The sequence below is a fragment of the Ostrea edulis genome, chromosome 7 (assembly GCF_947568905.1).
Source record: "Ostrea edulis chromosome 7, xbOstEdul1.1, whole genome shotgun sequence".
NCBI classification, from domain to species: domain Eukaryota; kingdom Metazoa; phylum Mollusca; class Bivalvia; order Ostreida; family Ostreidae; genus Ostrea; species Ostrea edulis.
In genome coordinates, this window is record NC_079170.1 from 31,425,215 (window position 1) to 31,440,389 (window position 15,175).

The window sequence follows — 15,175 nt, forward strand, 5'->3', positions numbered from 1 at the left end:
AAGAGTTTTGGTAGAGTGAAAATGTACATGTATTGAAGTAGGGGGCTTGTTTGCTTTATATCAAACCAACAACTTTTAAAAATTTCTGAAAGTAATCAAACTATCTTCAAATTTCTGTAAATTTAGAAATGTGCCGGTTCAGTAATTAAATAAATGCAGGTATAAAAGTTATGCAACTTTCATGTATTTTAGAAATATTCCAAGTATTACCGGATCATTCATTTTAGAAATATCTTGAGTATTATCCAATATCGGATCATTAATATATTATAGAAATATCCCGAGTATTAAAGGATCATTCAGGGCTCACACTGGACCAAAATTTTGTGTCGCAACCTGGCGCGCGTGCATCGACTCATACACGTTTACTGTAGATCTATATTTGATGTATATTATTCAAGATGCATATACAACATATCATATCTCTGATTATTCTTACACAATGTATACAACATAGCTTTGTTTAGCTTTTATCACAACTCACTATACTTATTATGATATTGTGAAAATCGATTGTATTTTAGCAGATTGCTTTTTAGTCAATCTGATGACATTGCAGCACAATCATGGTTTTATTTCTAAATATTGTTTTTGGCACTTTAAAGTTGACTCAATTCTATTTCATACCAGAAAAAATTATAAATATTGTTTTTGGCACTTTAAAGTTGACTCAATTCTATTTCATATCAGAAAAAATTAGGAGTATTTCATAGCATATAAACTGGCTATATTAAATAAAGACAAGAAATGAGTTTCTAAATGTTTATTAATCATTTTAGTAGTGTAAATGACATATATAACTCATTAAATTTGCAGTCTAGTAAAATTCACTGATGACAAAGTTACTGAAAATTAATTACTGTAATACATAACACATGATCATAGTTTCACATCACATTTTCACTGAAGAATCCTGTTTTCATCTTGAAATCCAGAATGACAAAGTGGTCCTTTGGTGAATCTCATCATGTAGAGGAGAAGGGACTTCATGAAGTCTGAAACAAATTTTAAATGGCTTAAGATGATGTGAAGTCAAAAGATGACAGCATAGCAATTTCAGAAGAATCTACAGTTTTGCATTTCCTCATGGCCATTTTCTAAATAGATCAAACCAAAGACCTAAAGAATAATGCAATTTTCCAACATTCCTCTATATATACACTAGACTACCGTCAAATGGATTAGAAAATATAGCTGAACATTCTAGTTTAACTTTCTAGATGAAATCGCTTTTGTACTGTGATGAACCGACAAATTAAATTTTATATATTTTTATTAACACGGAAGTAGCTTCCATTGACTAGCTTGTGTGCACAATCACACGCTTTTTATTCAATCCAGTACAAAACAGGTAGCTCCCCAGTAATGACTCGGGGTATCTCCCCGGTGTATTACGATATGTACTGTAGGCAACTCGCACGTGCAAAGTTCATTTCATTCACACTTACCTGCACATAGAGGATCAACCCTTTGTTTTGTGTAAACTGCTAAATAAACAAGACGCCACTAAGTCTTATTGTTCCCATGCGACAGGGTATCCACATTCTGCACAGGTAAAACAGCCCTGAGGCTGTTTGGATGCCAACAGCTGAAATTCAAAATGGCGCGCGAACACTAAAATACGAAATGTCCGTGTCGCATTTCCGGAATTTCTGTCGCATTTTTTTCTGAAAAATCGCAAAATGCGACAAATGCGATGGGCAGCGCGAGCCCTGTCATTAATGTATTTTAGAAAAGTTATGTACCTTCCATGTATTTTAGAAATATTCTGAGTATTACCAGATCATTCATTTATTTTAGAAATATCCTTAGTATTGCTGGATCATTAATGTAGTTTAGAAATATCTTGAGTATTATCGGATCATTAATATATTATTGAAATATCCCGAGTATTAAAGGATCATTAATGTTTTTTAGAAATATCCCGAGTATTACCGGATCATCAAGAACCCCATTGACATGAAGATGATTGCCCAGAAAATTCAGGGGAATATGTACAACACACTGGAGGAGATCGAGAAAGACTTCTTACTGATGGTCAAAAACGCGAGGACATTTAATGAACCTAAGTCTGTCATCTACAAGGTAATTTACAGGGACCTTTAATTACATAATTTGGCAAATGCAAAACTGCAGTTGTATACAGAGAATTTGATGTTTATGCATTTTACAAATGACATTCACCATATATCCTTGTGTAGGATGCAGTAGAGATGAAGAGAATTGTACAAAAGAAGAAACAAGAAATCATTCAGAGAAAGAGCATGGTGCCCAAACCTCCCGAGAGAGTTAGGTAAGATATTAAAGCTGTATGACCCGATGTTCATGTATTATAATATTTGTACATAATTACTTTAAAGCAGATTAATTACTTTACAAAGTTATCAACTTTCCCTTAATTACATGCTTAAAAACATTTGCATGTAAAAGAAAACAGTGAGAATATTATTTAGAAAGTAAATATAGTGTGGTACATATATAAATCATCCGGAAAACTTCGGGCCTTTCACCCAAAGCACGGTGTATTCGGTGAAAGACCCAAGGTGTTCCGGATAACGCATAAATTATACAGTGTTAGACGTCTATAAATAGCCCCACGCGCGTCAGGGGAATCCCAACATGATGTATTAACTCAGACGCAACTGTGTAGTTTTAAGGCTGAAAGAGCGTAAAACAACGAATTACTAAGAAGTATTTGACATTTTTATTTCTATTAAACTTGGCACGGTACTGTTGTAACAAAATACACAGCTTTACACAGATAAGACCACCGATGATCTGAAAGTTTGAACTGGTCACGTGACTGTCACTTGAAATGGCAGAGTGACGCGGTTGTTTGTAAACACCGATTTAGAATTAAATAATTTTGGTTAAAACAGGTGAAATAATGTATGGCATGTCATACAGCCTCATAACTACATACGTGCAATGATTTAATAGCGTTTTTACGAGATGGGAAAAAAAATGTTGTAATTCGGACCATACAGCTTTAACTAATAAAGAGACAGGTAAAACAATTAGTAACAAGAGGTTCAGGTATTAAAGGGAATTGGTTACGAGAGGTTCAGGTAAGGGAATTAGTTACGAGAGGTTCAGGTTAAATAATTGATAATGAGAGGTTCAGATAAGGCAATCAGTAATTAAAAGTTTATGTAAGAAAATTAGTAACGAGAGGTTCAGGTAAAGCAATCAGTAATTAGAGGTGCATGTACGGCAATCAGTAATGAGAGGTTTAGTAAGGTAATCAATAATGAGAGGTTGAGATAAAACAAAGTTATCGAAGAGTAGAAATCTGGATCTGAAAAATTGTAAATGCATAGAAGTTATCTTGACTTACTGGAATTTCAACTGTCATATTTTTAGAACTCGAAACCTTCAGAAGATGTCCACAATTTGTGCAGCCCTGAAATATCCATCGGACGAGGAGGAGGATTTTGAGGCTTCACTAGATGCCAGTCTTCTGGATTACGATGATGATTCCGGAGCAGAGACAATAATGTCGGAGGATGACAGCTTAAATGTTGTGCTTCTTAATGCCGTGAAGAACTACAAACTGCCATCAGGGGAGACAATCTTCGAACCGTTCGTAAAGCTGCCCAGTAAAAGGTATATTAATTTAAGGTGTATTAGATGTGAACATTTTGTTGATGTTTAGAGTCTGTGACATTGATTATAGTTACGTATGTAAAGCCTACAATCTGCAAAATGTTTTAAAAGCTCAAATTGCATGTACATGTATATTACTCTGTAAAGTGTTTTCTTAACTTTGAAAAGTTGATATTAAACACTGCCACAGTATGTGGAAGAACTCGAATGTACCTATACATATCTATACGTACAGTATATTTACTTATTATTAGCATATGTAAGATTTAGAGCTGATACACTGTTTTGTTTTATGATTTAGCTTTTTTTAAAGTTCTATTGTAGGTCAATTAAACATAAAACTACACATGATTAGGATAACGAGGTATAAATACAATGCATTACATAATAAAACTACACATGATTACGATAACAAGATATAAAATTTCACAAGTCTCTTTACAAGTCTCATTATTTCCGTCTTTTATTAAGTGTAGTTTGAAAGTTGAACGCTGATGGTCTGTGGGGGAATATATTTATGTATTTATTATTTATGCACATTACATGGGGATGTAATAAACAGAATTGTTGTCTGTCTTGATAAGTATGAAACTAAGCATAGTATTAATGTTGACAAAATCACCAACCTGACGTAGTGCACACAATCAGTCATATTACTTTAAAAATAAAGACAATTATTATTCTGCAGGTTTATTGTAACATAGAGATTATTATTCTGCAGGTTTTTTCCAGAGTGTAACATAGAGATTATTATTCTGCAGGTTATATCTAGATTGTAACATAGAGATTATTATTCTGCAGGTTTATTGTAACATAGAGATTATTATTCTGCAGGTTTATTGTAACATAGAGATTATTATTCTGCAGGTTTATTGTAACATAAAGATTATTATTCTGCAGGTTTTATCCAGATTGTAACATAGAGATTATTATTCTGCAGGTTATATCCAGAGTGTAACATAGAGATTATTATTCTGCAGGTTTTATCCAGATTGTAACATAGAGATTATTATTCTGCAGGTTATATCCAGAGTGTAACGTAGAGATTATTATTCTGCAGGTTTTATCCAGATTGTAACATAGAGATTATTATTCTGCAGGTTATATCCAGAGTGTAACATAGAGATTATTATTATGAAGAGATTGTTATTCTGCAGGTTTTATCCAGATTATTATGAAGAGATTGCGAAGCCCATGTCTCTGTCCAATGTCCGCAAAAAGATCAAGGTACATATTATTTTGTTCAAGATAAGTGTGTCCTGATTGTTTCCATGGATACTAGGATATTTGCTCCACATCATCAGTCTCAAACGTAATCTTCTTAGTGGACTGGATGATTAGAAATAGCCTTCATTTTCTGCATTAACATAGCCATTTCTGTGTAACTCAGTACAATGAATTGTCTGTGGTACAACCCACATGCATATTTTATCTCAACATAAAAAACAAGGGAAACAAACAAGTATGTTTTATCTTAACTTATAAAACATGGGAAACTACTAGTATACAAAAACGCTGTAAATTGCACACAATGTACTTGTACAATTTACCTCCACATCAAAAATTTGGAAAATTGCACACATGTACATGAAAAGGTGAAGATAACAAACATTGATAAATCTCATAACTCCCAAAAGGAATACAAAATAGAGAGATGGTTGTACACGGACCCCTAGATATACTGTACCAGAGGTGGGATCAGGTGCCTAGGAGGAGTAAACATCCCATGCCAACCAGTCACACCCGCGAGCCCTATATCTTGATCATATCATGCATTTTATCTGAACATCAAAACATGGGAAATTACATGTAGACTAAACAATATAAACTATACAATATAAACTATACAATATAGACTATACAATATAAACTATACAATATAGACTATACAATATAAACTATACAATATAGACTATACAATATGAACTATACAATATAGACTATACAATATGAACTATAGATGGATAGTTTATTGTTTTTTACAGTAGAGCCATGGATTGAGAGTTATAGGTACTGTAATACAAATATTTCACAATATAACATTAAAATGATACCAAATTGGACATTTTCTATTGTATATTGTTAATGTCCCTCTCAAGAATTTTTCACTCATATGGTGGTGAAAGGCTGAAAATTTAGACCTATGCTCGACATTTGAGCAGAGAGGGATCTTTATCGTGACACACCTGCTGTAACATGGGGCCTTGATTTTTACAGTCTCATCCAAAGCAATGCCCAATACGCAATTTCCAAGTTGCCCAATAGTTCTTTCCCTTTGTGGAACTCTTATGCACAGTGAGATGCAAAACATACTTTTGTCCACACGCGGTGGGTACAAATGCTTATCGCTGTCTTCATACATGTATATTGTCTAAAGGATGATTATCAAACATCATGCAACCACCCAAACTGCTGGGACACACAATTTTAGTAAGTTTATGATTATTTGATAATAAAATAGCTCAAATAAAAATCAATAATCGCCATCTTCCTTTGATTAAAGTATCATTTGTACAGAAGAGAAAATAAAAAATAAATTCATTTAATCTATTAGCCCAAATCAAACAAATATTATTATTCATATAATCAGTTTTATGTATACCAACGGCTGATATAAACAAAATTTTCGCTTTCATAACTTTTTTCCCCTTATTTACATAGCTAGTCTATAATATATGTATATATCTTGTACCCACCCAATTGTTCAACAGAATACCGAACGTACCTCCATCACAGAAGAGCTGATATCTCAGAACTTTCGTATTTAGTCACTTCTTACAAGAAGCAAGGGGTACTGAGGACCTATTCTAATTCGGATCCAATTCAAATTGAACATGTACACTGTATTTCATTTCACTAAAAAAACTTGGATTGATGGTTGATAATAGTTGAAGTTGAACATGTTAATAATGATGAAGTTGAACATGTTAATAATAGTAAAGTTGAATATGTTAATATTAAATAGTTAAAGTTGAACATGTTGATAATAGTTAAAGTTGAGCATGTTAATAATGATAAAGTTAAAATAAATATAAAAAAAATAATGATAAAGGTAAACTTGTTAGTAATAGTTAAAGTTGAACATGTTTTGTATTTCACAGTATAACCATGAATTGACAGTGATAGCTATGTCTCGTTTTTACAGTTTAACCAGTACAGAAATCTGGACCAAGTGGCCGCTGACCTCAATCAGGTGTTTGACAACGCTAAACAGTACAATGCCGATGATTCTTTACTGTACCAGGTAACTGAGGGGAGGGTTCACACCAGGAATTTATCTACCTGTTCAATAATTTATCTACCTGTTTGATAAATTTATCTACCAGTGTAATAATTTGTCTACCAGTTAAACGATTACCAGTCAGTTAAATGATTACCGGTCAGTTAAAAGATTACTGGTCAGTTAAATGATTTATCGGTCAGTTAAATGATTGCCGGTCAGTTAAATGATTTATCGGTCAGTTAAATGATTTATCGGTCAGTTAAATGATTACCGGTCAGTTAAATGATTTACTGGTCAGTTAAATGATTACCGGTCAGTTAAATGATTTACCGGTCAGTGAAATGATTACCGGTCAGTTAAATGATTTACCGGTCAGTGAAATGATGACCGGTCAGTTAAATAATATACCAGTCAGTTCAATGATTTACCTATGAGTTTGACTGGTCACAGTGGTTCAATGTCTATTTGTCTGTTTCAGCATACTGTAATCTGTATAATTTTACCTATTTGTTTCAGCATGCTGTAATCTGTCTAATTTTACCTGTTTGTTTCAGCATGCTGTAATTCTGTCTAATTTTACCTATTTGTTTCAGCATGCTGTAATTCTGTCTAATTTTACCTATTTGTTTCAGCATGCTGTAATTCTGTCTAATTTTACCTATTTGTTTCAGCATGCTGTAATCTGTCTAATTTTACCTATTTGTTTTAGCATGCTGTAATTCAGTCTAATTTTTCCTATTTGTTTTAGCATGCTGGGATTCTATCTAATTTTATGAACATGAATTTGTTTTATCATGCTGTGATACTGTCTAATTTTATGAACATGAATTTGTTTTAGCATGCTGTGATTCTGTCTAATTTTATGAACCTGAATTTGTTTTAGCATGCTGTGATTCTGTCTAATTTTATGAACATGTATTTGTTTTAGCATGCTGTGATTCTGTCTAATTTTATATACATGTATTTGTTTTAGCATGCTGTGATTCTGTCTAATTTTATGAACATGTATTTGTTTTAGCATGCTGTGATACTGTCTAATTTTATGAACATGAATTTGTTTTAGCATGCTGTGATGCTACAGAAGACAATGAATGACAAAAAAAGAGAGTTGGACCGACTGGAAAGCAACAAGGTGAGTATGACAGAGTTATGGTTCCTGATGGGAATTACACAATTAACAAGAAACTGAACACAAGAAATGGACCCTGACAAATACACTGAGTCATTAGATTGAGTGGGTGGGGCGGGGGTTGATAGTTTCTTGTGGTATTATATGATTCCTGTCAGGACGCTATATATTGTGTGCATACCTTGTACAGTCTGGTCTGTATCCTGCCATGTTGTGCATTTTCAGTTTTTTTTTGTTGGTATTTTTTTCTCCTACAAACAAATGATTCAGAACTGGGTTATACATAACAGTGACACTTTGTTTCATCTTTAGTTGATGAAATGAAACTGTTTGGATAAATGGCTTTCTGCAGAGACTTGTCCCATTCTGCATTCTTCTTAGAAATCTGTTATTGGTGTTCTGTTAAAACTATGCTGCTTTAACAATTATTACATATGTATGTGTATATTTAAGAAAATACCTACTTATTATACTCAAGAATAATGATTACCTGTATCTGAAGAATAGAAATAGTCAGTGGATGAAAAAATGAACCTGTACTGCGTTATTATAGGGTTTATGAAGAAGTCTGATGATTGTCTTTTTTAATATCCTGCTATGATATGTGTATACATTAAAATATGGTTATAGTGAACACACTTATAATGAATTCACACTTACAGTAAAACACGGTTATAGTGAACACGCTTATAATGAATTCACACTTACAGTAAAACACGGTTACAGTGAACACACTTATAATGAATTCACACTTACAGTAAAACACGGTTATAGTGAACACACTTATAATGAATTCATACTTACTGTAATACATGGTTATAGTGAACACACTTATACTGAATTCACACTTGCAGTAAAACAAGGTTATGGTGAACACACTTATAATGAATTCATACATGGTTATAGTGAACACACTTATAAATTCTCACTTACAGTTAAACACAGTCACAGTGAACACACTTATACTGAATTCACACTTGCAGTAAAACAGGGTTATGGTGAACACGCTTATAATGAATTCATACTTACTGTAATACATGGTTATAGTGAACACACTTATAATGAATTCATACTTACTGTAATACATGGTTATAGTGAACACACTTATAATGGATTCACACAGTAAAATACAGTTATAGTGAACACACTTATAATGAATTCATACTTACAATGAAACATGGTTATAGTGAACACATTTGTAATGAATCCACACCTACAGTGAAATATGGTTATAGTGAACACGCTTATAATGAATTCAAGCTTACAGTGAAGTGATTATCATTCTCTGTAGTTTTAAAACATTATAACCTTAATGGATAGGACAAATTAAGATAATTTGTCCCTAGCACTTCATTATTAGCGTGTTTCATTGTAGTTTGTTTAGAACACAGTGTCACACAAAAATATCATAGAGATCTCCAACTTTGTTGAGGCAAATGTTAGGTCCTGGAATTTTGGATAGGTTGGGAGGGTTAGACCTTGTCCCCTCCATTGCTGCATGCACGATTGTTGTAGGCGTTGTAAGCACGATTGTTGTATGCACGGTTGTTGTAGGTATTTAATTATTAATTTCGTAACCTTGTTGTGTTTATATTATAACTGTTTTCGATCGTGTGTTGATTTTTTTTTTTACATTTTTTTATCAGAATGAAATTAATCCTGTTGATGTTGTGGACATATAAGTTATTTGGATGTGCTGGTTGTGTGTTATTTTGCCGAGTGATGCGTGTCTTAATGATTCAGTTCATCTGTTTAGGAAGGATAACGGCATGTTTTGTTGCCAGAATTCCCGGAATGTGTTGGTTGGCGGGACATCTGTAAATTTTTGAATGACCGATAAAATGACTGATATAATTTCAATTCTCAGACAGGTTTTGAACTGCTATGTTATTAAGATAATGTGACTTTAGAATTGATGTACATTTTTTTCCACAGTTACAAAGCATTCATCTGTAAGAATTGACAAATAGTAAAATAAACACAGAGATATTGGGGCAATTTAACTACGGAACGATGTGTACCAAATTTATACATATATTACTTCTGGCTAGGTTAAAAAAGCTGATTACGCGTACTTAGTTCTCAGGCCAATTTTGTCAAAAATATATTACTTCTATGGGAGTTCTGGCTAGGTTAAAAAATCTAATTACTTGGTTCTCTGACCAATTTTGTCAAAAGTAAAGGAAGGAGGTTTTCTTTTTTTACCTCATAAAAAGCAGATTGGGATTTTTTGTTTATTTTCAAAACTTGCAACTTTTTAATTTTTTTTTTTTGGCTTTAGTATTAAAACATTATTTGCAATGTATAAACATGAAATCAGAAGTACTTGAAGAATCTGCGACTCTGTCGAACTCTGCAGCAGTGTGGAGTCTGAAACAGCAATGGAAATCACACTCGGGGGATGGAGAGTGATTCTAACAACAAACAGGGGACATGAATAACATTTCTAGTTTTATAAATTGAAAAAAGAACTTAAAGGGAATTTAGATAAAGTTTGAGCGACAGGTCTTTTTATTGATATTTACAAATCTTTTAAATGATTTTGAATGTATGATTAATTTGTCACTGTACAGTAAATTTTTTATAATTTACGAGATAGTTGTCCTTCAAAATTTTAACAAGTTTCCAGCCCCCGGAGTAGTAGTTCTTGGCATGGATTTGGAATACCATACAGGATTTCATAACCCCCAGATTTTGTACGGACGAATTACACAATCGTTTTGACATGCTACTACCAAAAACATATCAAACAACATTACAGAAGAGAAAACATTGGAGTGGTTTGCAAAAGACTCATTCTGGACCAAAATTAACTTCTGATTTGTTTAAGATTGGACCTTAAGTTTACAATGTGTAAGATTTTCTGGACATTTCTTTTGAAAGAAGACTTAGGTATAAACCAGGGAGTTAAAACCTCTTATTTCTGAACCATACTTAAAATACAGTAAGGTTTAAAACGAAAACCAATAAATTACTTGGTAAAAAAATGTGCTACCTTTAATAAAATTTGTAAAAATGATGTAAAAAATTGTTATTACAATGAAGTACTTCCGTGCAATAATGGTTTCAGCCATTGTTTTTACATGTACAACAAAGGGATTGTGGATATATAAATTTTGACTTGTCACAGGTGATTTTCATGTAATCTTAAGTTATTGTAATCATTTAGTAATAATCGGTAAATATAATTTTCGCAACTTGTACCTCTTTATCAGCTGACAGAGCACACTAGGTTGTATATCAATGGAGGAATATAAAAATGGTAGCATTGTTCATGTAATTTAATTGAAAGTGAAAAACTTGGAAAAACAGAGTTCATGATATTTAGAATTATAACAAAAGAATAGGATAGGAGAGAAAGTTTATTTCAAGACAGAAGTTTGTTTCATTATTTTAAGATTAATTTAATGAAAATGTAATATTGAATATTTAGGGAATAGAAATGTGGTTACACATGATTGGAATTAGATAGTAATTAAGATCTCTTCATGGAATGTAAAACATGATTAGAATTGAGATTGTAAGATCTCTTCGTGGAATGTAAAACATGATTAGAATTGAGATTGTAAGATCTCTTCGTGGAATGTAAAACATGATTAGAATTGAGATTGTAAGATCTCTTCGTGGAATGTAAAACATGATTAGAATTGAGATTGTAAGATCTCTTCGTGGAATGTTATCATCGTATTCAGTTGCATTACCAATAACGCTTGCTTGCATCCAACCTTCAATTTAATAAATTGTACCTTAAATCATTAGTGTACGTCATTAGTGCACTACAATTTATATTATAGTTAATGAAAGATGCATGTTTAATGTTTGAATAGCTAGTCTACTTTTGCATCAAATCTTTGAAATTTAATGTAAAACTTAAATACAAAGTGCCATTCATTTTCAGAAATAAAAAAAAAAAAAATTCAAAACAAAGTGATTATTGATAACTTAAATTTGATTAACAGATTAAGATAACTCGGTTGAATTAAATGATTGTAATGACTCGGTGTGTTGTTCTTGATGCTGGTTCTCTATTGCCAGGATTTGGGCCTGGATGATTTGTCTCCCTCTCAGTTTGACCTGCCAGTGATGGTAAGTTATAGAGCAGATCGGGCCTTTACCACTCTGTAGGTTAAAGTCCATTTATCGCTGCTTACATAGAGCTAAGTCTGCTTGACTTGTGTTGTAAAGTTACAAGAAATACGACCTTGTTATTGACTTGTGTTGTAAAGTTATGAGAAATACGACCTTGTTATTGACTTGTATTGTAAAATTACAGGAAATACGACATGTTATTGACTTGTGTTGTAAAGTTACAAGAAATACGACCTTGTTATTGACTTGTGTTGTAAAGTTATGAGAAATATGACCTTGTTAATGACTTATGTTGTAAAGTTACAAGAAACATGACCTTGTTATTGACTTGTGTTGTAAAGTTACGAGAAATATGACCTTGTTGATGACTTGTGTTATGAAGTTCGAGTCTTAGAGATTTTACTGTGTTATTGATTCGTGTTGTAAAATATGACCATTTTAAAGACATGTGTTGTGAAATTACAAGAAATATGATCATGAGCTTCTCTACCTCAAATTTCAAAAGAGTTAAACACTTCTACAGATGAAGGTTGTTTTCCCCCTCTACTTAAGTTAGTTTCAGATAGTTCTGATTGGTTATTCCAATAGTGTGTTGTATTGTTTGGCTGTTCCCCTTCCTGTGATAAAATTCTCAAACCGCACGCAGTTGGTTCTTCAGCTGGAGATTACGTGAGGAGAGGGATTGTAAACATTTGCTGATAAATATGAACTGGTAGACTCGTGTTGGATCTGTTACTTTCACTATTGGGGTTGTGTAATTTAGAGGTTGTTCTCCATTGTGGTAAATATTTTTAAAGAGTTGCTTGTAGAAATTGACTGAAAACTGTGGTAACTTTTATGTCTAGGTGGATATATTTCTGTGGCTGTTAGCATGATGAAAACAAGCTCTATGGATTTTGTTGTGCTGTTCTTTCTCTGAAATCAGGAATATTTTAAAAAGTCGTTCATCAACAGCTCTATGTGGAAGACATTCTGCTTGATAACACTTGTTTACATCTAGGAGATTTGTCATCAGTTTTTTTTATCATTATCGCAATTCACCTTTGAATTAGAACGCTTTGGCCAATATAGTATTGCGTTGTGTGACGACACAATTGAATCTGTTTGTAATACAATTGCGAAATGCAACAGAAAATCTCATTGGTCCATATGTATAAGTCCGCCCAAATTCCCTTATACGGGAGTAGTCAGCATTTGAAAACATGACGGCCAGATGCTAGATGGAAAAAAAAAAAACTTCAAAGGAAGAAAGTGAAAAAGTTGTATTCTTGTGTTGTTGTCTCATATTTAATATAAAAAAAATTCCTAACATATTTTCCTACTATACTTGTGTCCAAACATACCTTCAAATATTTATTAAAGCACCATACGACCCAAAAACTCGATCACAGCTTTTGATGATTTCGTTCGTAGACGTAGCCATGTTAGGTAGCCAGTCAATTCGAATCCCGGTTCATTTCCATATTGGCACAATAGCGTCTAGATGTGTACTAATGCCCCACAAATATTTTAGCTAAATTGTTTAAATAATATACCACCCCAGTCCTATTAAATGATAATTATTCAAATAGCTAAACTCACGGCAGTGCGGCTTTCATTAGTCATGAGCGGTCGCGCCGGCCGGTCTCCATCTTAATGTAGCATTTTCGTTCATCTAGAGCTTATTTTACCTTTACAAAAACTGGTACAAAAATGTTTTAATTTCTATTAATTATTCGTGTTGATAATAAATGAAGAGCGAATACATAACTTACAACCGATTTTATAAATAGATACCAATAGCAAGAGCTCGAATTGACCGGCTACCTAACATGGCTACGTCAACAAACGAAATCATTTGAAGCTGCGAGTTTTCGGGTGGTGTGTGGCTTTAATGAATATTTGAAGGTATGTTTGGACGCAAGTATATAGTAGGAAAATATGTTAAGATTTTTTTATATTGAGTTTATGAGACAGCAACACAAGAAAACACCGATTTCAGGCCTCAACCGTCCGCAGCTTTTTGTGACCCGTTAATCGATGGTTTTTATAAGAGGCGGATCTTTTCAGAGAGCTTTGTACAGTTCTCCAGCTACACTGAATCCGCTCGAGAAAGTGGGCGGGCTGTAATCGGCCAATGAAAACTCTTGATGTATTACATCAAACATGTCATTCAAATTGTTCAATCGTCTCATTCAATTGTGTCGTCACACAACGCAATACTATATCGGGTAAAGCGTTTTAATTCAAAGGTGAATTGCGATAACACTTGTTTAGAATTAGAAGATTTCTTGTGAGTGTTTCGATTTTTAAGACTTGTTTATACAGTATGTAGAAGATTTCATTTGAGTTTTTCAGTTAATAAGACTTGTTTATATCTAGAAGATTTCTCGTGAGTTTTTCGATGAGGATAGCCAAGCGAGCTCATCTAGTAAACACCGGAGGAGTGCCGGGCTGTCAGACAGCGACAAAAAGAGAGCCAAGCGGGCGACACCAGAGGAAATGATGAAACGGAGGCTGTGGACCCTGTACAGATCCGTATTCGATGCCATGGTGAGTGTGTGTGTATAGGTCTATGTTTGATGCCATGGTGAGTCTGTGTGTATATATATGTGTTTGATGCCACGGTGAGTCTGTGTGTATATATATGTGTTTGATGCCACGGTGAGTCTGTGTGTATATATATGTGTTTGATGCCACGGTGAGTCTGTGTGTATAGGTCTATGTTTGATGCCACGGTGAGTGTGTTTGTATAGATATGTGTTTGATGCCACGGTGAGTCTGTGTTTATAGGTCTATGTTTGATGCCACAGTGAGTCTGTGTTTATAGGTCTATGTTTGATGCCACAGTGAGTCTGTGTTTATAGGTCTATGTTTGATGCCACGGTGAGTCTGTGTTTATAGGTCTATGTTTGATGCCACGGTGAGTCTGTGTGTATAGGTCTATGTTTGATGCCACGGTGAGTGTGTTTGTATAGATATGTGTTCGATGCCATGGTGAGTCTGTGTGTAAATCCTTGGTGGCTTATTGGCATTTTGTTTGTCATTGATATCTCAATAATGGCGGAAATATTGACAAAATGGTGTTAAACTCCAAACAATCAATCAATCATCAATTGTAGTTTATGCCTCTATTCCAATGTACATGT

At 33.5% G+C, this 15,175-nt stretch overlaps 1 protein-coding gene across 1 annotated transcript in view; it reads left to right on the forward strand.

The window, feature by feature from the left end:
* Positions 1-15,175, forward strand: part of LOC125653454 (protein polybromo-1-like) — a 78,892-nt gene that overhangs the window by 6,524 nt on the left and 57,193 nt on the right. The window contains 8 exon segments of the mRNA XM_048882919.2: positions 1,918-2,085; positions 2,202-2,293; positions 3,364-3,606; positions 4,764-4,833; positions 6,752-6,850; positions 7,893-7,961; positions 11,994-12,044; positions 14,409-14,579. Of these exon segments, the coding sequence (XP_048738876.1) occupies positions 1,918-2,085; positions 2,202-2,293; positions 3,364-3,606; positions 4,764-4,833; positions 6,752-6,850; positions 7,893-7,961; positions 11,994-12,044; positions 14,409-14,579 (963 nt within the window).